Genomic DNA, 27651 nt, shown 5'->3' with positions numbered 1-27651 from the left:
GCCATTGTGAAATAGAATTTGGATACATTTTGACGTTAAAATTTAGTTTTAGTCAGTCTTGACTAAAATGACATTTTAGAGTCATACTTTAGTCACCTAAATTGTTTTAAGGCCAGTCCACACCACAAAAAACGCACTCTGGATGTGTTTTTGCTTACAGTTCACACCACACTCCGTTCCAGTGCATTTTTTATGCATTTTGAGGTGTTCCAGTATAGTTCTGTGCAGAAAAAAATGCATCATGTTCCAATTTTCAAATCCTGTATAATAATGGTTTTCTTCTGCAAGCAGCTATAATAGCTATTATCAAAAAAATAACTAATATATGACATGCGGTTTGTCAGCAAGTTGACTGTTGTATGGTTGGCTTTAGGGTGGCAATGCATTGACCAAAACTCAGGTTCAACAGGGAACAGCCATAGATATATTGAAACCCAGCCAGTCCCTGCTGAACCAGCCACATTTTGATCTATGAGTAGCTTTAGAGGAGCACTATTCCTTTGCCCACACCCACCCCTGCAAAGGTAAAGCTGGCCCATACATGGATAGAAAATGATTTAAAAAAATGTCTGTTTTTGATAAATACCTGTCGAATGCGCATGCGGTACTGCCATCATTGTATCAAAATGTTTTCCCCACTTAGACATCAGTTAATGAGTTAATGGCAAACCTTTTTGTCGATCGATCACACGACTGGCGGAAATGTAAAGATTTTTGACCTTTGTAAACCCTTCCAGGGTAACATTCTAACATGCACTGTAAGTTTTTTTTGTTTTTGTTTTTTTTTTTTTAACGGTTTATGATCAATTCCACTACTGTTTAGAAAATCATTACGCAACAAAATTCTAATATGATGGTTTGTTTTTTGGCAAAAAAACTTTGCATTTCGAGAAAGAAGACACTAACATTTCAAAAGTTGAACGATCAAGCTTATTGAATGTTTTTTGGAAAGCATTTCTTTCCATGTATGGCCAGCTTAAATGGCAGTATAGTGTACATGGAGAAGATCCTATTGTATTATGGGAGTTTCTTTTTATACCAGCTCAGACATTTGACGTAGGTGTGTGACTAGCCAAAGTTCAGATAAGGGCATATTTACATGAGGGTCAGAAGAGGGGGTAAAGTCACAGAATGGATGATAGTTTCTGATTTTTTACATGTCATGAGGATATCATGTGGCTATGTTAAATACAAGACAGCTTACTAACATCCATACATAGGAGATGGCATGAGGAAAAGCATACATTTCTAGAGATGGAGAAATGACTACTTACATTTCTTTTCTTTTCTATACAGGATTCCTCTGCAGCTTTCTGATATCTGAAAGGAACATGAAAAGGAAAAAAAATTAAAAGGCAAAATTCAAGTTTTGACCTCTATAGAATAATGGCATTAGAACACAACAAAAGTATCAGGATGACCACATCTAGCCACAAGAAGTCTTCTCACATGCAGTATCTTTCCAGTTACTAAAAGCCAGACCTACTACAATTCTTGTACCTAATGCTGACCATTCACAAAATCAATGCAGTTAGTCAATCAGGAAAATAAAACTGCAATACCAAAAACCCTCTATGGTAGACTATGAAATTAAATTTCTTTAGAATAAACTTCATTCTAAAGAAAAATGTCATTTCATAAGCTTTAAGCGAAAGGGGGGGGTGAGAGAGGGAGGGGAGTCAGAGGAGGTGAGAGAGAGGGAGGGGAGTCAGAGGAGGTGAGAGAGAGGGAGGGGAGTCAGAGGAGGTGAGAGAGAGGGAGGGGAGTCAGAGGAGGTGAGAGAGAGGGAGGGGAGTCAGAGGAGGTGAGAGAGAGGGAGGGGAGTCAGAGGAGGTGAGAGAGAGGGAGGGGAGTCAGAGGAGGTGAGAGAGAGGGAGGGGAGTCAGAGGAGGTGAGAGAGAGGGAGGGGAGTCAGAGGAGGTGAGAGAGAGGGAGGGGAGTCAGAGGAGGTGAGAGAGAGGGAGGGGAGTCAGAGGAGGTGAGAGAGAGGGAGGGGAGTCAGAGGAGGTGAGAGAGAGGGAGGGGAGTCAGAGGAGGTGAGAGAGAGGGAGGGGAGTCAGAGGAGGTGAGAGAGAGGGAGGGGAGTCAGAGGAGGTGAGAGAGAGGGAGGGGAGTCAGAGGAGGTGAGAGAGAGGGAGGGGAGTCAGAGGAGGTGAGAGAGAGGGAGGGGAGTCAAAGAGGGGGGTGTGAGACCCCTAGCTTGTCCGTCTGCAGTTCCTCCGGTGCCTCCTTGTCCCAGTACCCATCTGCTGTGTGTGATGCTCAGTATGATACCTTCCATGCCAGCAGGATGTGCATGATAGCCAGCAGCTAGCAGGGTCTGGTCTTGCTCTTGGGGAGGACAGGAGGTGATCTACTCCTTCCAGCGAATCTATGATGTGAGAGAGCGGTCCCTGGCTGCCTGTACCTCCAGTCCATCCCCATTCTCTGGGATCCCGGTAAGTCTGTCTTCCGGTCCCGGGAGCAGAGAGGAGGTTGTGTGAGGGGGTGCGCATGCGCCCATCACCATAGCAGCATCTGATGCCGGATTGGCCATTGGATACAGACAGCTAGATGAGCCACAGGACACAAGTACTGGGGAGGCGGGAGAACCTCAGTACAGTTGATAGGTAAAAGAAAAGGGAGTGATAAAAGTTGCAGGAGTGGTCAGTAATGTGCAAGGAGTAGCCAACAATCTCACCCCCGTGTTATTTCCACTCACCGAATGCGAGCCCTGGGCTATACAACGGTCTTTGATCCACATTGGATACAGAACTTCGGTTAAGGATTTTATTCACTTAAAAGTTAATAAAAACAATCTTGGACAACATTTACTACAACAGTTACTATTGGTACCATTCTGTTTGGTTCTACCAATCACAATCACATCGGATTCTGGCTTTACACCAAAAGCGCTCATTATCAGTCATTGCAACAGAAGGCTTTAGCTGCTCCAGTATTTAATTGTATCCTGTGAGATACCCACTTACTTTTCATCTGAAGATAACATTTACACTAAAATATCCAATAAACAATACTACTGAAAACAGTCAACAGCCTCTGTTGGCCTGAACTATGTAGCCTATAAGAGGAGTTAACACTAGAAAGACGTCACCATTCTGATTTTTGGTCAATAAGCAAGCTGGCAAAGAAGAGGTAAAACTATTCAAATGTATTAACATAGTCAGACTGCAAGGCTTAGCTACATCCCTTTAAGAAATCTCAAACAAAATAGAAGATAGCTTCATGTTTTAAGAAAACACTATTTACCATAAACGAATTATCAGCTCTTCAGTCAGAACCCACAAATGCCACCAAACTCTAACAGTCCTTATAGATTCCAATGCAAGCCATTTCTGTTCCTATTTAAAAAGAGGGACGCCAGACGGTTTTAAAATGGATAGGATTCGATTTTTAGCCAGCCATTCCACTACAAAACACCTGGCAAAGTCCCAAAAACAAAAGAATGCTCTCCAAACTTGATTGTACCCTTACCACTACAATAATGCAATTATTGGTCTATATGTACACACCACTCACATGTTACATCTATTGGTATACTACAGTTACAATCGAGTCTCGCTTTACTAACCATTGTTAAACATGTAAACCCAGGGCAGCACAGTGGCTAAATGGTTAGCACTTCCGCCTGGCAGTACTAGGGTCATTGGTTCAAATCCCAACCACGGCACCACCTGCCTGGAGTTTGCATGTTCTCCCTGTGCCTGCGTGGGTTTCCTCCACATACTCCAGTTTCCTCCCACACTCCAAAGACATGCTGGAAAGTTAATTGGTTCCTGTCTAAATGGGCCCTAGTATGTGTATGTATGAATGTAAGTTAGGAACCTTAGATTGTACGCCCCTTGAGGGTGAAGGACTGATGTGAACGTACAATATATTTGTAAAAGCGTTGCGTAAATTGATGGCGCTGTACAAGTACCCGAAATAAATAAATGTGAACCCAACATTTCATATTACTGATATGTGCCTGTTGTACCATGTACCTGTATGAAAGTATCAAGTTATCTTTGTATTGCTTCTTCAGGGATAGAAATCCCTGGTGTTCCTACCAGTCCGTCTGCTTTCCTATTAAAACTGACCACACTAAGAACACACCGTGGTCAGTTCTCTAGTTATGCTGGGAACTCCGCCTGCTCTCCTCCAATGATCAGATTTGTCCTGACCCACCACCTTGCACAGCCTTTCACGGGGGGGGGGGGGGGGGGAGGGGGGAATCAGTGTCCTGCTGTTTCTCCTCCCCCCAGCTCTTGAGCAGTTGAGAACAGAGGAAAAAAAAAACCCTTTTCCCCCCCATCTATACATAAAATGTTTTGCCTCATTTATATTTTAAACTGAAGGTGTGCTTCAGCAAGCAAGTTCTTCCAGAAACCCCCATCTAGCCTTCATCATGGGGTAATTAAAAGACAATGGATCAGATATTTGATTCCAGCAGTTGGCAGGCCTGCAGCGATCCGGTTTTGTTTACCCATCTTCCATACCAGCTGGGCAATGTACTTCACAAGCACTACTCTGCTGCATAGACTCCATTCCAATCGGTCCTAAATTATGTGCAAGTAACCCAAAAGCTTGTTCTCCCAATTTCAAAGCCTGATCTACCATCTCCCCTTTATACAAGTCAATGTGAGCATAAAACAAGTAGTTTCTCCCAGAAAGTTTGTCTTGTCCCAACACCCATTACAATGACCACAAATGCAGTTTTGTTGGGTCAATGTTCAACTCTTAGCGCTTGTTCACAGTTATTTGCATTAAAGGATATGTTCACATTCGGCAAAATATTACTTCCCTATTTAGGGTGTAACATGTTACCAAAGAACACCTACCGTGCGACAGCGGGTAGGGGAACTTTTCAGAGTCACAACTTAAAAAGCGCAGTAGAACTCTGTCCACACAGCAGCGTCATTCCCAGTTCTGTGAACGAACCGCAACTGTTGGCCATTGCAGTTGACATCTTAAAGTTCTCAATGAACTTTGAGCATGCTGGTGAGCGCTCTTGTAGTTCATTGATCTTCCTGCCCTCCAGTAACTGTCTGCCTGTATGGGAGGTAAAGGCAGAGAAGTATACGGAGTTTGTCAATGCACCCATAAAACTGAAAAAATATGTGCACTCTTATAAAACTTGAAATTGATCTTTTAAGTTGTGTTGATCTGCATTAATTCAAGTCAACGCAAGCGCAACACCACAAGGACAAAGCAGTAACCATTACCATGTGGCCAACTCACTTCGCAGCATGCGTGCACTGGCACACACACCACACTCAAACAGAAGCACTGCATGCCATGCGTTATGTGCACAACACCATGCCATGTCCAGTGTTATGTCTATACCTAATCTCATGCTGTCAAATTGATCAGGGCTTGCATAGTGCTTCACACTCCTGCCAACTGTTCTAACATCATCACCTCTTTTCTAAAGCCTCGTACATGAGAAGATTGGATGTATGATTGTTTATTAGCATGTCAGTCTCCATAAAAAAGTTACTCAACTAACCAATTTTTGTACAACAGAATATAATTTCGGAAAGTGAGGTAATGTATTTTGACAAAACGATACTGATCACTGGTATTGTGTTTATCCCTTTGGATAATTTTGGCTGAACTGTCATGATCGCCTCCCGAAATCTGCATACCAACAATCAGATTATTGTACGATCACTTCAAAAGAGGTATTTTTCATAAGATTTTCTGATTGTGTGTACGAGGCTTTAGAAAGACTAACATGCATTTAACTTGTTGGAAATTAACATTTATCTTTCTGAAGAGTCAGAGGTATATAATTTGCAATCAAAAGACAGATCAGGCTTGGAAATTCCACACATAAAGTTCACAAGAGGTACATTTAAATTTGAAGAAAAAAAAAAATCTGCATAGCAAGTCGCCTAGTGAAATTATTCATTTATTTCAGGTACTTCTATAGCGCCGTCAATTTACGCAGCGCTTTACACATATTGTACATTCACATTAGTCCCTAACCCTCATGGGGAGCCAATTCACCTACCAGCATGTCTTTGAAGTGTGGGAGGAAACCGGAGTACCCAGAAGAAACCCACGTAGGCACAGGGAGATCATGCAAACTCCAGGCAGGTGGTGCCGTGGTTGGGATGTGTATGGACTTCCATTCTGTGCAAATGTGACACATGAAAAACCAGTATTATAAATTCTAAAGCCAGAAAATTGGCCAATGGGATTTCTGAGCTGGGCATTGCCAGAAAATACCCCGCAACCCTCTCCCCCCGAAAAAAAAAAAACCACACACTTCCCATACCCCAACTATGGCCTACAGTGGTACCCCCATTACTCCAGCTTGGTCACTAAAATGTGCTATATGACTGCCCCCCACCCCATGCAGATATTCGCCAGCAATTAATGACTCTGAAGTCACACCAGGACGCACACCACGCCAACATGAAAACAGGTACCAATTCTGCCCAAGCTGCCAATATATTCTGATGGCCATGCCTCGATTATGAGTTAATAGACCAGATAAGAGGCTCATGACAAACTCATGCGGTAGTCTGTAAGTAAAGGGGTTTTTGGTTAATGCGACCAATGTTTCAGGTTACACCTCAAATATAGAACATGAAGCGTTGACGGAAAAGGTGAAGTATGCTTTAAACATACAGTATACAAAAAGTTATGTTGTCCAAATATGAATTCAAACAGTGCCACTTCGTGGTCATACATAGTATTGCAATTTCTTTTTGGATTGGATGGTTATGTCAACCATACCCCACCCTTTAGTCACAGGCAGTTGGGTGCATCATTTGCACAGATTGGGCTATCAGGCTTCCCACTAACATTACGGAGTGATTTGCCAACCAACACGCATTCCCCATCTACTACATTCAAAATTAAACTACAGTAGTAACCTACAGCATGTCAATGCATAGAAAGATGGGCAAAGTGCAAATTGTCACTGCCTGTTTTTATACCCGTCTAGCCTGGACCCTGTTCTTTATACAGATAGACCTTATATGGTTTATCAGGGTGGATTAAAAAAAAAAAAAAAATTGGATGTTTAAATCTAATTTTTTTATTTTTAGCAATTTTTGTTTAATAAAAATGCTTTGAGTAAAAAAAAAAAAATCTATCTACAGAGTTTTCTATTTAAGATACATTAGTTTATTCAGCATGAAATGGAGCTTAGTTATGTAGCATGAGGCTGTATATTGTGCAATATTTACATTTTGGTAAACTCATTCAATGAATCCAAGCTGAGATAACATGCACTGCATTGATGCCTTCACACAATTTCGCAGTAATCATGAAAAAAATCAAATTTGAGTAGTTTTCAGGCTATGCGTGATTAACCTGTTAAACTAAAATCTTTTCTGATATCCGTTTTACTAACCTGACAGCTTATTCTAAAACGGAAACCTTCATTTGGTTTGCGAATATTTTAAATACCAGCAAGAATGAGTTGGATTCCTTACATTTGAAGAGCACCTGTCATTTTAGATCCATCATGGCAGCGCCTGTTAGTGGGCATCCACTCAACTGCTGCCGCCACGTCCCTCACCTTGTGTCACTGCCGCATCACCAGCAGTCCCATTAAAGTGAATGGGGCTGTCTGAGTCAACAGCTAGGCAGTGGTGGAGCCACTGCAGGACAGATATGTCCATTGCCCTTTAAAAAGGATTTAAATAGAGCCTTTTCACTACTGAGTTAAATCATGATTTCTATTGTGATTCAAATCAAACCCATATACACGATTCTAGGCATTTCTACGCTTTTTAGTAAACTTTAAAATATGGTGTTGTGTTGAGTAAATTGATACCAAACATGTTGAACCTTAATTGCATGTGCCCCTGAAAGTGGCAAAAATCTACATGCCCCAAAATTGTCCATTGGTGAAGCTTTAAAAGCCTTCACAGGTTATCAGTTTAGATTTTAGCATGAATTGGGACCCTAGAATTTTTGCTCTCATTCTGATGTTCACAGGGATACCTCAAATGTCTTGCAACTGCCATTTTACATATATGCACGCACCATACGTGCTTTTTTGCTTTTGTGCATGTACACACACGCACACACACAGGAGAAAGGGATGCTTTTAAATATTAATTACAAATTCAGTTTAAACTTTCCTCATTTAACTTTATTGCCAATAAGCCTCCCTCCAATGTGATGGCATGGTCAGGTGGCAGATCCTCTTTATGAAGACATGAGGGGTGCATTCAATGCCATTATCTCGCTTGCCCTCAAATGAAGCTAATCAAGCTAATCGATTAGCAGCTACTGTAGCTGGAGAACGCTGCTTCTGGGTTCATTAAGTGCTGAGGAGATCAGGGAAGGATGTTCCTTGATCACCTCCAAAACCTATTCGGGCATTTTACCATGTGGGCTCCCTGGAAGAACAGAGGCACCCTAGACCCACTGCAACTGGTATCACATTTGGGAAGGCAACACCTTCTCAATACTGTAAGTGACCGGGTGGCCCTGCAGCCACCCAGATTACTTTTGAATGAAAGCCAAACACCGGCTTAAGAGAAAACACTAAACTTACAGCTGTGGTGACTTGTTTTAACCCCTTATATATCAGGCAGTTTTCTAACCATTCCTTGGGAGACAAAAGGTTAAAAATCATGAAGCAAACTTATCTTGTAAACCGCCCAAATCAGCATTAGGCCATCCATCGTGTTGGCTAAACCTGCAAAAACAGGAGCAATCCAGGTAGTGGCCAGACCACCTATACCAGTTGGGGGTAATATCTGCGCCCCATTAAGGCTGCATTTACAGCCAGACGTTTTAAAAATCATACCGCACTTCTGCAGGTTTCAAATGTGTCCAAACAAAGATCAATTTCTTGATAGGAAGACGCTTCCTACTCCACTGAAGATGCAAATCAATCACAGGTGCTCTTCAAATACCTCAAAAAACAAAATCTCAACATAGTATATTACCTTTTAAATCCCAGAACTAAAGTGCCACACGTGTATCATACAAAAAAAAAAAAAAAAAAACACTCCAGTGTCACAGCACTCATGTGAAAAAAAAAAAAAATTTTTAAATATCACTGCAAACTATATATAAAGTGCATAATTACCCTAAAACAAACAAATTCCAGCTTGTAATCAACCACATATGTACAGAGTGTCCTTAGATTGGTATCCTCTTGTTCCTCAGGACCTCACAAACAGACCAGGAATCAGTATGTGAATTATAATCATATATAAAATTTATTGTAGCCACTTACATATAAAAACGATAAGATCAGCAAGACAGCATCAAACTCCTCATGCCCAGTATACGATCCCAGGTAATTCCCCCTTGCTACTCCTATCCAGCACTATCACTTTGTAGCTCTGGGGGACACCTGAAGTGCACCGTTACTCTCCAGACCTCCAACACACAGGGATTCCAGAATCCAAAATGGCTGCCGCAGCACTTCCAGGAACGTCACGTGCCCTGGAAGCGTTTCGTCTCTTCTGGACTTTGTCAACCTGCTGCGGCAGCCATTTTGGATTCTGGAATCCCTGTGTGTTGGAGGTCTAGAGAGTAACGGTGCACTTCAGGTGTCCCCCAGAGCTACAAAGGGATAGTGCTGGATAGGAGTAGCAAGGGGGAATTACCTGGTGATCGGGAGACCCTCTACACACGGAAAGGGAATCGTATACTAGGCATGAGGAGTTTGATGCTGTCTTGCTGATCTTATCGTTTTTATATGTAAGTGGCTACAATAAATTTTATATATGATTATAATTCACATACTGATTCCTGGTCTGTCTGTGAGGTCCTGAGGAACAAGAGGATACCATTCTAAGGACACTCTGTACATATGTGGTTGATTACAAGCTGGAATTTGTTTGTTTTAGGGTAATTATGCACTTTATATATAGTTTGCAGTGATATTTAAAAAATGTTTTATTTTTTTTTTTTTTTTCACATGAGTGCTGTGACACTGGAGTGTTTTTTTTTTTGCATGATACACATGTGGCACTTTAGTTCTGGGATTTAAAAGGTAATATACTATGTTGAGATTTTGTTTGAGGTATTTGAAGAGCACCTGTGATTGATTTGCATCTTCAGTGGAGTAGGAAGCGTCTTCCTATCAAGAAATTGATCTTTGTTTGGACACATTATTTGGACACTTTGCATATTGGGACTTTATTGTATTTTTGTTCTTTTATATATATTTGATATTTTTTATTTTTGGGTAATCTCTTTGGGTCTTGATTTTTTCACTATAATTGTGGGTTTTGGGTTTAAGTCAATGAATATATGATTTATTAGTACTTCAGGGGAAGGATATTGATATGACTTTAAGGGATTTTTGAGGATTTTATATATACATACATATATATACTGTATACATATATATATATATATATATACATATCTACACACATATATATATATATATATATATATATATATATACACATATATACACATATATACACATATATATATATATATATATATATATATATATATATATATATATATATATATATATATATATATATATACATATATACACATATATACACACACTGATTTATATTTATTCTTTTTACTTCTGCAGGTTTGTGTATGCGGTTTTTCATCACACGCACATAGGGCCATCCATTATTTTCAATGGGCTGCCCTTAGCGCAACAATGTGCCAAAGTAGCTCATGTAGCTTTGAGTGTTGTGTACTGAAAAACACTCATCTGTTTGCCATGTTTTGGGTGCCATTAACAATGAATGGCACGTCTATCACAACATGCATTTTAACAAATGTGTGCAAAAAAAAAAAGTCAGGTAGGCTGTCACTAGCGTTCCCACAGAAGTTTGAACCCCCTTCATTTCTATAGAGGATTTTTTTTTTTTTTTAATTATGCCTTGTGAATGCTACACGTGCATTCTGTAAATATTATTTTATCGAAAAGGCAGCATTTGTTCCCTGGTGGCAGGGATTTTCCAGTATTCTGAGAATGAGATAATCAACCTCCGCAACATATCCAAAATCCGCCCCTTTCTAACCAATGACACAAAACTTATCCACGCCTTGATTACTGCAACTCCCTCCTCACTGGTCTACCGTTACACAGGCTATCCCCCCTTCAGTCTATTATGAATGCTGCTACTAGATTCATACACCTTACTGACCGATCAGCGACTGCTGCTCCTCTCTGCCAATCCCTTCACTGGCTTCTACTATCCCAACGTATAAAATTCAATACACTAACCACAACACTGCCCCTAGCTACATGACCAACCTCATCCGCAGATATCGTCCAAATCGCCCATTCCACTCCCCCAAGACATCTTGCTCTCTAGCTCCCTTGTCACCTCCTCCCACACTCTCCTTCAGGACTTCTCCAAAACCTCTCCTACTCTGGAACTCCTTACCCCAGTATGTCTGGTCAGCTCCTACCCTGTCTGCCTTTAGGCATCTTTGAAGCCTATTCCACCTCCACCAGATCATCCCCTGCAGCCATCATCTTTTGTACCACTTTCCCTTCCTTTAGATTGTAAGCTCCATGAGCAGGGCCTTCCTATTCCTTCTGTACTGAAATGTATTGTACCTTCCCCCTTTATATTGTAAAGTGCTGCGCAAACTTGGCACTATATAAATCCAGTACAATAATAATAATATTCTGTAGGTCCTGGATCTATCAGGTCCTGGATGCAGTACATAACCTGCCCAATCAGATGAAAGGTTTACATGTTCCTTGGAATTAGATGCACCGTTACCTTGGGAGGAAATCTTTACAAGGATAGCAACAGGTAAAACGTTAACCTAAACCAAGTGAAAAAGTAACTAAATAATTAACTGCAATGTGCTGAAGCAGCCAAAGTAAAGCAACTTGTAATTTATTTACGTCAGTCAGCACGAGGGGGTAAAATAAATACGCTGGCTCCAAACGCTGCATGGATTTAAAAAAGTTTAATATTGCTATATTAAATCACATAGCTGTAGGCAATGTATTACAGCTGGGGCACCGCAGTGCGTATGATCTCATCGTGTACTCTCTGGTTAGATGACTTCATAACTGCCTTGTCATCTACAGAGAAATGTTATTAAAGTGTACAGTTTGGGGTAAACTCTTCTACCAATGAAAGATGTGCTCCAGAGAGATCTTAAAGTGACTTCACAGCACATACTAAACAAATCAGCAATCTATTTTTCATGCAATGGGTTTGACCACGTTTGTGTCCTGGTCTCCTACAAGCTCCTAAACCTCTCTCTCTCCCCCAATTACGGTTTTGGAATGAACAGTGCACAGTAGTTGCAGTCATGTGCACTGCTCTATGCACACTACAAACCCTATAGTCCAGAGTTTTTCAATCAGGGATCCATGGAACCCCCTAAGGTTCCTCCATGGGTTCCTTGAATGTTGAGAAATTTCTGCCTTTAAGAACTTCCACTAACATCACTGATCCTTTCAGCTGACAGAGGGGAAGAGGGGGTGGTGCCAGGGGAGGAATTTTTTCCAACAAGTCAGAAAGAAAGAAATTCACTCGATTCCCCCATCAAGACCGTGTTGACAGGGGAATCCCTCCCTCTAAGCCACTGCATTGTGAGAAGCCATTCCTGCCAGGAAAAGACTGAGTTCTGCAAGCGGCTGTACCAGTCACTAACAATCGTGTGCAAAATTTGGCAGGCTGGTTGTACTAAAGTTGATCGACCAACCAACTTGGGTACATTCAGCCTACCCATACACTGTTTGAATCCCAGTCTGCTCCTGCTGAACCAGCTGAGATAGTCAAACAGTCTATGGCCGGCCTAAGGCGCATTATTACCAGTGACCTTTACACCGTTTCATGAGTTGTAGATATAGTAATTTGTAACAGGGGGTTCAATGAGACTGGAAAGTTTTTTCAAGGATTCCTATCTGTGGATAAGGTTGAGAAAGGTGGCTCTTGTTCATCACACCTCAGAAGCAAGCAAGGGCGGCTATGTCCATACACCATGGGACCATGGAGAATAAACAACTAAAATACACATATTGGGTGCCCCCATAGCAAGCTGCTTGCTGTGGGGACATTTGTCAGGAAGGAGGAGCCAGAAGTGCCAGTGGGGGACCTGAGAAGAGGATGATTGGGGCTGCTTTGAGCTGCGATAAAAGAAAAAAAAAGAAAATACGCAGTCTGGTCAAGACGAAGGGCTGTACAGCCTACACACCATGCAATCACCATACTCATCCGCACATGCCAGATAACCTAATAGTAGCATGCAAAGGGACCCAACATCCATGAAAATTGGATAGATACCACTAGAAGGCAGTAAATCTTAACACGAGTATGGTTTCAGCCAACCGAAGATGTGGGCCCTGCGGCCATAGTTCTAGATCCAAAAGGTGGATATTTACATGAATGGAGGACCATATATTATGTATGAAAATTCATTGACAGTTCATCTGGTAAATATCAATAGAGCCATCACTGAGGTCCAGCTGTGAGTGTGCTCACCATAGGAAAGTGTTCAGGTGGCCAGAGAATCGAATAGTAAACAGACATTTCATACAGTAGGCTCACTCGTCCCCTAAGGAGCATCCACGGCAGCCATCAGTCCATCCACATAATACTCCTCTTCTCCATGTGGCAGCAATCACTGGAGTGTCTTGTCCCTAGGAGGATCACAAGGGAGCATGTTGAAGTGTGGACCTCAGTGGCTAGAAGCAATGGTGGCTCCTCAGGCCATAGTGCATGGTGTGCTGGCTGACAGTCGCCTCAATGATTACGTCAGCTATGTGGTGACATACACTCCTACATGTTTCGCCCAATGATCTTAGGCTTCTTCAGGGATGAGAAGGGCCATTTTCCATAGTCCTTATATACCTGTTCGGCATGCAGAGAACTGCTTCGGCCACTAGATGCCACTCTCCCACTCACATTTGCACCTAGAATAAAGCTATTCACTACACAGTGCATTGCTGATCTAGTCATCCGAATAATATTGGGAAAGACAATGATATATAGATATATCAAAAACTAAACTGTGTAAAGAGGATACAAGGCAATTGTCTATCCAACGGAGAAGCCTATATGTAACAAGAGCCCCCAGTCCCGCCCAAGTCTATTCAGTGCTCTGTGCTAGACCACAGCACAGAACAGGTATGAATGTTATGTTTGTTTTTTCCTTTTAAAAAAAGTTGCCTTTAAATATCACTTTAAAAAGGTTAAAAAAAACCCTGCCTTTAGAACCTCTATTTGGTGCATGTGCTCCCACTGCAGACAACTATTGGGGGCCTGCTACAAAATATTGGATCTTATCCCCACTCTGTATTGCCCATTGTAGAATGGACTAAATGGAATATGAAAATGCGCCCCCAAGCAGCCGCTCTAGGTTGCTGGGATGGGGGGGCATTATTGCAGCGTTCAGTGCAAATGTCAGGTAGACAGGCCATAAGGGTGCATTCACAGCTGCAATCCGATTAGTCCCAGCGGGGGGCTCCCATGATTAGCTACAGGAGACAGTCCCATTAAAAGCAATTGGAGGTTGCTGCCGCTCGTAGCCAAATCACAGCCAGTCACATGTAATCTCTTATGCAGCGATCACATGCAACTGATTGACCCTGGATGCAGGCATATACGCCATGCAAACACAATCTACACAGCAGCACCAAAGTACCGGTCAGTGAGTCTGCAGGGTACACAGGGCTGAGATCATTGCTGAAAATGGTTAATCGTTCTCAAACCATGTCCATGGGTGCCTATACACATTACATGACGGCTTGACCTTTGAAAATAAGCCAACCGTTCAAAGATCTCTTTACACACCAAGTGGAAAAGTAACAGACTGTTCACAAGATATTTTCCAGCACAAAAACACATTATGATTTACAGAAGCTAAAACAAAGGAGGAGCGATGGGCCGTAGCAAATATCACCTTGCTTCTCTGCAAAGATGAAGTCTGATTGGCAGCCGTGGACATCAGCCCATGTCAAATGCTGCAGTTTTAAAAATACTTCACACAACTGCATATACTGCATTTATCACATAAATGAGCTCTCAAACCTCTCTGCTTCCCCCTCGCCTCTTGTCTGGAGTCAGCAGTGCACATTAGTTATGTTTGGAAACAGTTCTATGCACACTACAAATCTCATAGCCCATCTGAGGAGCGAGCAACAGAAGGTGGCCAAGTTCCTACATACAGTGGGACCATGGAGAATAAATGTAGCCACCCTCCAAGTGGAAGACAGATCACAGTCGGACTTTGGACACAGGAGGGGAAGGTCAGAGTGCAAACAAAATATAGGCATTCAAAATCCACTTCAAGAAACCAGACTGGGGAAATGTTATGCAAGACTGTTCAATATCACCATCCATCAATGCTGCCACTCCCAGGGTCTGTACAGGGATGCAAGTACCAAAAAGGGCACAAGAGGGCCTCAGGCTGCAATTTAGGTACCAGGGATCTAGCATGGCAAGGCAAGTTTAAAGTACCTGTACAACCAACCCATCCATTTATAAGCTGAAAAGGAGGACCACAGAGAAGGTGGTTAGACTTGTGGGCATCACCGACCACTCTAAAGCCTCTGTGCTGGTCAGAGCTGTCCTACAAAGCAGCCCTAGGTGACCATTTATGGAGCAAACTGGAGGTGCACTCATGTTACTTCCAGCACCTGCTCATGCGGAAATTAGTTGCATGGTACGTTGTCTAACCTTCCCAATAGCTACAGATGAGCCTCTGCCAGTGGCATCTCCAGTTGCCAACAGACCTAAATAGTCAAGCCAAAAATTGCTGGATTGAACGCCCCAACTTCTATGGGAACCTTAAAAAGGGATTGTAAAGGTCTTTAAATAAAAAAAAAATGGCATATTTACCTTGCACACAGCAGCTCCAAACCTCTTCTGGGCGGCTGGCTCTTGGCTTTTTTCCAAGTGCCCCTAAAGCAAGAGCTTGCTATGGGGGTAGATAGCACAATATGGCTTGGCACCACCCTCCACAGAGGATATGACTGACGGCAGCAACCTGTTACGTCAGCCCGGGAGAAGAGAGCAGCACGGCCCTCAGCCAGTGCTGGATTGAAATCAGGCAAATATATGGGGGGGAGGTTGGACTGAACATCCAGAGAATGTATTAGGCCCCTCTCACACTGATGGACCAATCAGGTCCGCCCGTCCGTTTTTTTTTTTTTTTTGTTTGTTTTAAGCAGACTGACCATCCATTGTCTATGGAGCAGCATGTTTCCATTTACACCCTACGACATCCAATCCCATTTGCTATGAACAGAAGAAGATCCATTGCCCATCTGTTTAGCAGACCAAACAGCCATCAGGTGTAAATGGACAGGCAGTCCCTTTACATCCAACCGCCCCATAGCACAGCACCATAACAGAGCGGACATGGACTTGTCATCCGCCTGCTCAGCAAGGATCAGCGGCCAGATTCCCCACAAAGCAGGCAGATCTGCTTGGCACAGTCCACCCATGTGAAAGCACTTAGCTTTCCCCTTCTATATTGGGGGGAGTTATGTTTATCACAAGTAACCCTGGCTACAAGCTAGGAAAAGGTAGGCAGCACGGTGGCCAATGGTTAGCACTTCTGCCCAACAGCCCTAGAGTCATTGGTTTGAATCCTGGCCACAGTACTGGCTTCATGGAGTTTGCATGTTCTCCCTGTGCGGGTTTCCTCCCACACTTCAAAGACATGCTGGTAAGTTAATTGGCTCCTGTCTAAATTGGCCCTAGTATGTGTATGAATTAATGAGAGTTAGGGACCTTAGATTGTAAGCTCTTTGAGGGCAGGGAATGACGTGATTGTAGAATATTGATGTAAAGTTCTGTGTAAATCATCAGTATTTTAAATACCTGTAATAAGTAGTAGGGTTTTCAAATTTAACTGCAGAACTAGAAATACACTTGAAAGGCTCATTCACATAGGCACAGCATTGTACAGCATGCAAGAGCATCCAGTTTATGTGTCTGCTGCAATGTGGAGGCAGCTTATGGTAAAGTGATATTAAAAATTCACTTTTTATTTTAATTAAAACATGTTATACGCACCGGCTCTGTTCACTGATATGACAGAGCACCCCCCCCCCCCCATCCTCCTATTCTCAGGTCCCCCGCCGATGCTCCTGGTCTTTTAGCGAATGCCCCCATAGAAAGCTGCTTTTTTATGGGGGCACTCAAGCAGGCTCGCTCCCAAGCAAACGTCTGCATCTACAGACACAGACCAGATGGTGCCACTAAAGATTCAGCAGCCTCACAGACTCAAATGCACATCCAAATCTGAAACGCATGTAGTAAAGCGAAGAGACCCCAAAACACGCCGTCGACATACAGGGCTTCACACTGTCCCCCCATGTCTGACAAACTTGAGTGTGTGCAAGTCCATTCAGCCACTGCGTCTCTTCAACAGTCTGCCTGCACACAGCATCAGACGCAAGTTGCTCTTGCATGCTGTGCAGACCTCTCCGCTTATGTGAATGAGCCCCAAAAGGAAAACAAAGCATTGCGCAATTCATGCCCAGTTACTGATCAGCTGTGTAAGGAAAAAGCCAAATTGATTACATTCACTTTCCTAGAACCAGATAACTCTCATACACTACAAACAGGTGTGTCCCCCACAGTAAACAGAAAAGAGTTAACAGATTCCATAGTTGGATTCTGACTAATCATCCCAGGAGTGGTCAGGACAGGATGCTGCATGTCTCCCTGTACTGGAACAAGTCAACTCTGCTTATCGACCAGGGAATCAAACACGCATTGCAGTCACAAACATGACTAGAAAACCACACCTGCAAACAGATAATACACTGACAGGAGACCGATACATATACACAAACATACATAAAAGTTACAAAGAAGTGCAAGATCTAATATTTACTATGCAGTTCTGTACAAGCTGCTATTCACCATGCATAGTAGAGCTGGCCATACACTGATCAAAGCTTGATCAGTTCAGCAGGAGCCAGCAGAATTTCAATGTGTGGCCACATCCACCAATTTTCCAAATTACTCGATCAGCGGCTGCAGCTGCCGATTAATGTATTCTGGCAGCAGTAAGTGCTGCTGTCAGAATACAATGTCCTGGCAGGGGTGGGGGATTCCTCCAGCTCACTGGCTAAATGAAGGGGGGGGGGGGGGGGAAATGTATGGCCAGGTATAGGCCCCATTCACACTAGTGTGATGTATCCTGCGTCTGCCGTTGGGCTGCTATACACAGCAGTAGAAGTTCACTATGGTGCTCATTCAGATCAATGGAACACGGTGCAGTGCAATTTCAGAAAAGGTTCACAGGCTTCTTTTGGTGCAGCATGGTACTTTAAACACCATAGACTTTAATGGAAGCACATTTACAAGTATAAAAAAAAATTTAAATATGTGCTACAGAAATACATTCTGCTGCATTTGTAGTGATATGAACCTAAACCCCATTAAGCATCAGATATTCCACACAGAGGAGTCTTACCTGGAAAAACGTTCCATGATGGCAGAATTCTTTGGCTTTACAAGGGACAGCTCCTTCGCCGTCACTCTGAGAGACTGGGAGGCCCACTGGCCTCTTTTAAACCGTGAAGAGTCCATCTTCTGCAACCTGCGAAGGAAAATGGTAAATATTAATCTCAGGCAGCACAAGCCAACACGATACAAAGGGAAAACCTTCTGCTGACTGCTGTTCCAGCAAGTTATTTGCAGAGTAAAAAACAGGCCCAGCACAGTCTTGCATAATGCATTGCCAGCAGAAGTAGGGTGAGGCAAACAATCACTTACTATTCCAATACGAGTCAGAGTCCTGCCCAATACTGACATATCCTCACACCTGCATGTCACGGCACACTAAAATAAGTGAACAAGGGTGAGGACTATGTACCTCTAAAGGGGAAGCGAGGACAGGACATTCCTCCTCCAGTACAACATGTTCACTCCAGAACTAAAAGTTTAGGGGAGACTTTAAACCTGCTCCACCAATAATTCCCCCCTAGAAGATGAACTTCAGCCTGCCACCTAGGCTGCCTAAACCAGTGTTCACACTGATGTGATTCGGCACATCGCATTTGATTCACACAGGAACCGCACTGCATTCCTGTGGGGTGCAATTTGAGCCAAACATTTTGTATGGCTCAGATCGCACCGCATCAAAAAAAGTGCAGGACCCTTTTTTGTCAACACCAGAATCGGATCGCATGGATATTGACAACCATGCAATCCAATTCTGCACATCAGACCACGTTTTGCAAAACATTTCTAGGGTGTTAACCAGGGTGTATTTGATTTAAATCAAACTGATCTAAATCACGATTTAAATCACTAGTCAGTAAGGCTTGATTTAAATCATAGTTTTCTACATAAAGACTAATTCTTGCGGTTATAACTTTAATATGCAAGTAGATGAAGATTTTAAGAACTTTTCATATTAGTTTTTTTATCCCATTTAATAGGTTAATCATTCATATTTGGACAACTTCTGTTATACTTAGGAAGGAGAAAAATAATCATTACCTTAATAACAATTTAAATAGATTTATTCAACTGAAACAATAACATTCCAGCATATGTTATTTGCTTAAACATCCATGTTTGTTAAATAATTTGGCTAAACAAAATATATATATTTTAAGAAACTTAGACTGTCAGCCCCTTCCTCCTCACACTTAGTTTCACTTTCTTCTTGTGCAGATCTATTCCACTCCAAACAATCAGAAAAATATTGTTTCTATTCTATTCACTGAACTTCTTGAAACGTAGCACTGAAGGGGTTGATTCTGTATTCATAGGTTTGTAGAAGTTAGGATTAAGGTCTTTTTCTTAACTCTGTTCATGTTATAACATTTTTGCTGTGAAGAAGAGGCATGTGATCTCCGCTGAGACAAATTCAGTTTTGAGAACTGCAAAAGTAAACCAAGCATCTGTGATAATATCTTGTAGGCAGAGAAACTGCCCAATAAACTTACAAAAACCTCTGGAAGAGCATGACATTGTGAATGGATTCATGGAATTTATTTACCAAACAAATTAAACATATACAGCCTTATTCTACATAATTAAAAAACTAATCTTTATTTCATGATGGAATAACCTTTGGATGGTAATATATTTTCCTCAAAAACCAATTCAAAAAAATCCAATTTAAAATCAAATCGAACTCCGCACGCCATCAGTGTGAACCCAGGCTGAAGCCGAATTCAAGATATGGAATTTTAGTGGTGCACCAAGATGAAACAAAAATTCAGGATTGCCTTGGTTGAAAACAAATAGTTTTTTTAAATATATATTTTATATTCAGTTGTATTATATTTGACTTTATATCATGAATTTAAAAAAAATAAACAAGATAGCTTATCAAAAATTGGACAGAAAATATATATTAAAAAAAAAAAAAAAAGCCTTAGGTGTTCTTGCACTGAAGTCAACGGGAGGGCGTTCTTGTACTAAAGTCAATCATCAGTACCTTTTTTTCTACTGGCAAAAAGTCGATAACCCTATTTTCGGCCGATAATTTTCAGCGCATTTTAATTTTATTGCAAGCTACACTAGTCCAAGTATCAATTATCCATATCTGTGTGCGGACTATGAAAGGTGGAAAGCAATGTAGCAGCCTCAACTATCACAGTGATCGCCATCTTCAGGGTCCCAGACGCCATTCCAAGGATGCCTTGCATTTTTCTCAACTAATGCAAAGTGTTCTCTGGGTGGGGGTTTCCCTAATCCAGTCAAAGAACACCTTGCATTCATTAGGAAAAATGCAAGGCATTCTGTGAATGGTGTGTTTACTGAGCAGGCAAACCCACATTTGAGCTGCAGGGCAGCCACTCCCTCTGGCAAAGGACCCAGAAGAGAATGGCGATAGTCACTGTAGCAGAAACTTTACTTCCACCGGGATCCCACAGGTAAGGGATATGCATACTTGTGGACCAATGAAACTGCTACAAAACACAAACCTGGAATTCAGCTTTAAAAGTTATCTAAACCCCCCAAAATTTATAAAGGTCACCTTTCTGCTAGAACATAATTGGGAAAACTGAAAACTGTTTGAAATTTCAGACAAGTGCACAAGATAAAGACAGATATATTCTGAACTTGCAGTAAATATACTTCGCCTGGAGAAAGAAAAAAAAAAAGTGGCTAAGTGGTTAGCACTTCCACCTGGCAGCACTAGGGTCATTGGTTCAAATCCCAGCCACAGCACTACCTGGACAGATTGCATGTTCACCCTGTGACTGTGTGGGATTCCTCCCACAATCCAAAGACATGCTGGTAGGTTAACTGGCTCCTGTCTAAATTGGACCCAATATGTATGCATGGGTTAGGGACCTTAGATTGTACACCCCTTGAGGGTTAGGGACTGATGTGAATGTACAATATATGTAAAGCGCTGCATAAATTGGCTACACTAAACAAGTACCTGTAATAAATAAACCAAAACACAACCATCATGTCCAAGGTATTGGTAAGATATGAATTGAATTTTGGTTCTTGGATTTATACATCCTCCAAACACAGGTATGAAAATACAGCTCTGATTAATCAATGCCATGAAGGTCAAGGCTGACCATGGCCCAACAAAGACTCATGACCGAGTTGACACCTTTTACATTCTTCTAAGTGGAGGCATTATTGTTTAACATTCCAATTTCATTGTCACACAAGTTGATAATCATTACAAGACATGAAGACTGCAGGACAAAAATATCCAGCAGTCAACTGACTATTCCATACCAAGCAAGACATGCATGCGTAGATTAAATAGCATGCATGGAGTATGTCCACTGCCAACCACTGTATTCAGGCAGCCACAACACCCAAACAACTGCATCTCATAGGATTCGGCACAATTGTCCACCCGGTTCATTTTTTTAATGCTAAAGCCAGGTACAGCAGGGCTTTACAAATTTGCTCTGAATCTAGGAGCCAGCAAAAAAAGTTGTTTTTTTCTAAAGTTTAGCAAGGGTGGTTAGCACCCGAGGAAAGGCAACTTTTGGGTGACAAGCTTCATGCGATGCGCTGTGTGACAATCGTGGCAAAACTGAATCACGTTTTAGGAGTCATTGAAAATAATGCAAACCTGCATTTAATTGCAGAGATTCCAAATTGCTCAGGTGTGAATGGAGCCATCCCAGTTCTCACAAATGTGAATGCATTTACAAACTCAGATTCGCATGACAAGCTAGATATGTGTTCCTATTGAGGTGGTTCTCCCAGATGCAATCCACAATCGTAATAAGAGAAATCCTTTTGCGCTCTTATGCAGGTACACGCAAATACTAACTGGTATGCACAAAGTATTCTGCAGCGGCTAATATCCAATCTTATACCAGGCAGACAATAATCATATACATGTAAAAATGATGTAGCGCTAGAACATATATACAATATATTCACACGGTCACCCGGTGGGATAACTTATGTCTCGATATTATCAACCTCCTACAATAGTGAGGAAATCAGCATGTGCACAGCCAAAATATGTGAAGTCCTTAGTGCACACAATAGAACACTGCAAACTGATCCACACATAAAAATCCAGTGATCCGTGTCACATTCCTCTTAGGCATGCAAAATAGGGGAATGTGTATGAACCCACAAACCCTCGAATGTGATCCTAGAATGGCTAGAGTGGCCTCTCACCTCCAGCCTGCGACCCTACAGGGCCACAGCGCTTAATGTAGACTCACACCCACAAGACTGGGGTAGGCTCCTCTTAATGCTGGATCATAAAGATGTCTCTGCAGCTTCCACCTCTCCTCTGATGTCCTTGCGGGCCAGTAAGCCGGATGTGTCCCAGCTCAGATCCCCATAAGATATAAAGACATATCCTCCATCGTGTAAAACGGTTTATTAAAAGTCATAAAAACGAAGAAAAACACACTCACATGGGCCAAAAGACAAATCGCGTTTTCCCCATATGCTGGGTGTAAGCATAGACCTCAGAAGGTGTTCCAAAATGGCGCCACGCCGGAAGTGCGTCACCACGTCAAGCCGTCGACGCGTTGCGTCACGTGACCTCGTGACTTCATCAGGACTACTGAAGTCCTGATGAAGTCACGAGGTCACGTGACGCAACGCGTCGACGGCTTGACGTGGTGACGCACTTCCGGCGTGGCGCCATTTTGGAACACCTTCTGAGGTCTATGCTTACACCCAGCATATGGGGAAAACGCGATTTGTCTTTTGGCCCATGTGAGTGTGTTTTTCTTCGTTTTTATGACTTTTAATAAACAGTTTTACACGATGGAGGATATGTCTTTATATCTTATGGGGATCTGAGCTGGGACACATCCGGATTACTGGCCCGCAAGGACATCAGAGGAGAGGTGGAAGCTGCAGAGACATCTTTATGATCCAGCATTAAGAGGAGCCTACCCCAGTCTTGTGGGTGTGAGTCTACATTAAGCGCTGTGGCCCTGTAGGGTCGCAGGCTGGAGGTGAGAGGCCACTCTAGCCATTCTAGGATCACATTCGAGGGTTTGTGGGTTCATACACATTCCCCTATTTTGCATGCCTAAGAGGAATGTGACACGGATCACTGGATTTTTATGTGTGGATCAGTTTGCAGTGTTCTATTGTGTGCACTAAGGACTTCACATATTTTGGCTGTGCACATGCTGATTTCCTCACTATTGTAGGAGGTTGATAATATCAATCCACAATCGTGTTTTGAGTGCCATTACGTTCCAGACTTTCAAGTAGAGTGTCATGTAGAGAGAAGTATTCACATAGGATTGCTATTGACAGTTTTTGCACAAGCATAAAGGGCACAGAGTTTTCTGCTGCACCGACGTCAAGGGGACACCACTGCTGCTGCACCGACGTCAAGGGGACACCACTGCTGCTGCACCGACGTCAAGGGGACACCACTGCTGCTGCACCGACGTCAAGGGGACACCACTGCTGCTGCACCGACGTCAAGGGGACACCACTGCTGCTGCACCGACGTCAAGGGGACACCACTGCTGCTGCACCGACGTCAAGGGGACGCAGTGTGTGACCCAGGGATTTGCCGAGCCCTGGACTATACCATACCCAGCTAGGCATACACACAGAATAAACAGCATGGAGCATGTCCACTGCCAACCATTGTATTCAGGCAGCCACAACACCCATGACTGCCTGAACACCCAAATAGCAACTGCACCTGATGAAGTCACGTGTTGAACGTGACGCAACACGTCGGTACGTGGGGAGGAGCTTCCGTTAATGTGGTGATGTCATTTCCGGTGTGGGGGCCATATCGGATCACCCTGTTGTGAAGACCCATGCAGTACACCCATAGCATGTGGTAGAAAGCTGGAAGAAAATTCGTGGGCAATGTGAGTGGAATACTTTGAAATTTGATCTAATAAAACCGGTTGCACTATGGAGGGTCTCTGCTTGTGTCTCATTATGACACTGGGAGGAGCTGGCTGCTAGTCTGGTGGAGGCTGGAGATGTGAGGAGAAGTCCTGAGAGGAATCCAATCTGACAGGATCGCTTGACCCTCATAGCGTGCTGGCCCTGTGGGGTCTAAGGAAGGAGGTGAGGGGGCATTTTGGCTGTTAAAGATAGGCACGTGTGAATCACGCACACTGCACATTACTTTTGCATGAAGAGTGAAGTGGGAGGACCACCACAAAGCATCGCATTATTATAATATTTTTTTTGGACTTTGGAATTGATTATTTGTTCACCAATTTTGTGCACTAGTATGTTTTTTCACAATACTGAATTAGGATTGTATTTGTCACCCTATACACTGGATATTCCCCATGAGGGAATTCACGCATGACACTATTTATTCATCCTGGGTATATATATTCAGGGGACGTGTATTTAGTTTGTGTATTGCAATCACTGATTCACTTAATATATTTTTTAGTGTTATTAGCGCTACAGTTTATTTTAATTGACTATTCACTTATTTGGGTATAAGGTTAGTGTCAGCAGCTTTTGAGGGTAGGATTCCATTTAAGCGCAGGAGGTCTTTTGAATTTTTTGTATCTGATAGTATGCGGCACACAATTTTCCACCCGGCTCCTTTTTTATGCTAAAGCCCAGAACACAAGAAAATCAGTTGAATGATTGTCTGGTTTTCCTCAATGTTTTACAGCAGGTAGAAACCAAGGATGGTACTAATTGTACAAAGTCTGGGACAAAGGCTTTTCTTGCTTATGGTTTCTGATCATGCACAATCTTTCGTATCTGATTTTTCACACCAAGAAAAAAAACAAAAAACAAAAATAAACAAAAAAGCCTTTGTCCCAGACTTTGTACAATTAGTATCATCCTCGGTGCACTTCGTACGGAATTGTTCTATGGATTTTCTCAGTGTGTACCCAGCTTTAGTTTGCCATAAGGGCCATCCCACATCTCAAAATGTCAGCCAAAAGCCAATTTGTGAAGGGGCAGCATAGAAATAAGGACCTTTCCACGATTCATTCGCCATGCTACCAGTACATAGGAAAGCCAAGACCTTGTCATCTGCTTCATCACTGCAGTATATGTCTAATACAGGCAGAAACACCCTAGAAACTTGTATCACTTGTTTTCATATGCAGAGATATCGGTCAAGATTTGATTAATCAATGGCAAGCCTAGACACACCCTCAAAACTCCCAGAGCAAAGTGACATCCTCCGGCAATTCCAAGAAATCAGGGCATTAGATGTAAAAGGCTTTAACCACTTAAACAGCACTATTAGCGTGAAGTTTGACATGACAGCAAAATTGTTACATACGCTAATTAGGTAAATGGTCCCCATCAATTAATGAGAAAAGCTACATAGGGGCCAATGAGCAGAACACAAAGCAACCTGTAAGCCAGACAAACCTGTCACACCCCAGTGACCACAAAAACCGCTCCTTATGATTGCTGCCCTCATTCCGACAGCATTTGTCATCTCTACAATGTACACATTAACTCTATGGTGTACAGCCCCAGGGGAGATCACAACAGACACACCAGACTGCCGAGAAGCTGAAAAATAATCTGTGCCAAAAGATGGGCGAATAATGCCGATATTTAAAACCATAAATAGCAGCAAGCCATCAAATTCTAGAAGATTAGGTCTACAAAACATACAAAAAATTCTTTCCTCCTTTTCAGTTCAGCTGTCAGAATGGAGAACCCAGCAATTGTAAAGGACACATTACAAAGGGCAATTCAGCCGCCAGGAAGGCATGTTCAGCCAGAGAAAGGGCACTCTGTAAAGGGAATTAGAAAAAGGGAACAAAACCAAGCAGAATCTAAACACTAAACAAATAAAGTCACCAAGTATCAGTTTACCCAATGGACACGGATCAGTAAAGAGAAAAAAACCCCAAGCACTATAAAAAAAAAAAAAAAAAAAGTGATCACATACAACTACAAGTATACAAAAGAAAGAAAAACCCCCAAGGACCATAAAAAATGATCACATAGAACTACAAATATACAAAAAAAGAGAAAAAACCCCAAGGACCATAAAAAGTGATCACATAGAACTACAAATATACAAAGAGAAAACCCCCAAGGACCATAAAAAGTGATCACATAGGTAGTTCTATGTACAAAAAACCCCCAAGGACCATAAAAAGTGATCACATAGAACTACAAATATACAAAGAGAGCAAAACCCCCAAGGACCATAAAAAGTGGTCACATAGAACTACAAAATATACAATGTAACATTTAGATATCCAGAACATTCACACACAAAAAAAAAAACCTTAGGCCATGAATAAAGGATGTAAGACTTACCTACTCCATACAGCAGTATTGCAGTCGCTTTCCTCCTCTTCTGGAGTTCCCCCCCCCTTGCTGTCCACTCCTTCCTACAAGTGCCGCCTCCACCCCCTCCCTCCTCCTAAAAATACTAGATCCCTGGCAGGCAATCTAGTGGATTCAGTACATGAAGTCTTTGACCTGGAACAATTTTAATTATTAGACTTCGGCCTTGTGCACACTGGGCATCAAAAACGCAGCTTCAAAGGGCAATTGACCTTTTTTAGGAGTAAACACTCCATCACAGTGTGTCCAGACAGACAGGCATTTCGCCCTGGTTCACACCAAACACGACTTTGCAATCGCACTACTTTACTTGAAGTAGCACATTTTCAAAGTCGGGACCCCGTGCCATTTTACATGCGCTTTGCCTGACATCTGTGCAAATTCATGCACAGATGTCAATGCAAATCGTACCTGAAATCAAAAATAGTACAGGCACTATTAAAAGCGGCGCGACCGATGGAGTCGAAATCACATCGATATGAATGGTTCCATTGCCAATAGGGAGCCACTTGTCATGCGATTTGAACAGTGAAATCGCATGCCAAGTTGCACTAGTGTAAGCCAAGGCTTATTGGCAAGAAAAAAAAAACCCACACATGTCCAGGAGAGGAGCATTTTAGCCAAAAAAAAAAAAAGTCCAACATGCCTAAACGCTAAGCACATTTAGCACTTGAGCATTTTAATGGCTAGCATAAATATCCTAACCAATGGAATGAGCGCACAAATGCTTGGAATGACGTGTTTGCAAAACGCAGCTTCAGGCTTGGTTCACACCTATGCTGTTTGCTTCCGTTTCTGCAGTGCTTTTTTGCTGTGCACTTTGCGTTTTTGCACGTTTATGCTTTTTTTGGCCAATTAGTTGTTGGGCAGAAAAAATGCAAAATACTAAAAAAAAAAAGAAAAATGCACCAATAACGTGTCAAACGCACGACATGCTTTTCTGCAGTGTCTCCATTGAAGTCTATTGAAACAAACAAAAAAAAAAGTCCCTGACCCTTCCCAAAAACGCAGAAGCTTGGGGGGGAAA

The 27651-nt window shown here is 42.3% G+C and overlaps 1 protein-coding gene across 3 annotated transcripts in view; it reads right to left on the bottom strand.

The window, feature by feature from the left end:
• Positions 1 to 27651, bottom strand: part of LIMA1 (LIM domain and actin binding 1) — a 122169-nt gene that overhangs the window by 56572 nt on the left and 37946 nt on the right. For all 3 annotated transcript variants that reach the window (XM_089654391.1, XM_089654390.1, XM_089654392.1), the window contains exons 2-3: positions 18352 to 18477; positions 1275 to 1320 (exon numbers count right to left, since the gene is read on the bottom strand). In XM_089654391.1, the coding sequence (XP_089510517.1) occupies positions 1275 to 1320; positions 18352 to 18467 (162 nt within the window). In that variant the 5' untranslated portion in view covers positions 18468 to 18477. The remainder of the gene's footprint in view (positions 1 to 1274; positions 1321 to 18351; positions 18478 to 27651) is intronic.

This window comes from Staurois parvus, unplaced genomic scaffold (genome assembly GCF_062004578.1).
Source record: "Staurois parvus isolate SC_StPar_1 unplaced genomic scaffold, SC_StPar_1.0 ptg000761l, whole genome shotgun sequence".
In the NCBI taxonomy this organism is placed as follows: domain Eukaryota; kingdom Metazoa; phylum Chordata; class Amphibia; order Anura; family Ranidae; genus Staurois; species Staurois parvus.
The sequence above is the reverse complement of the archived record's forward strand: the minus strand, read 5'-3'. Positions and strand labels throughout refer to the sequence as shown.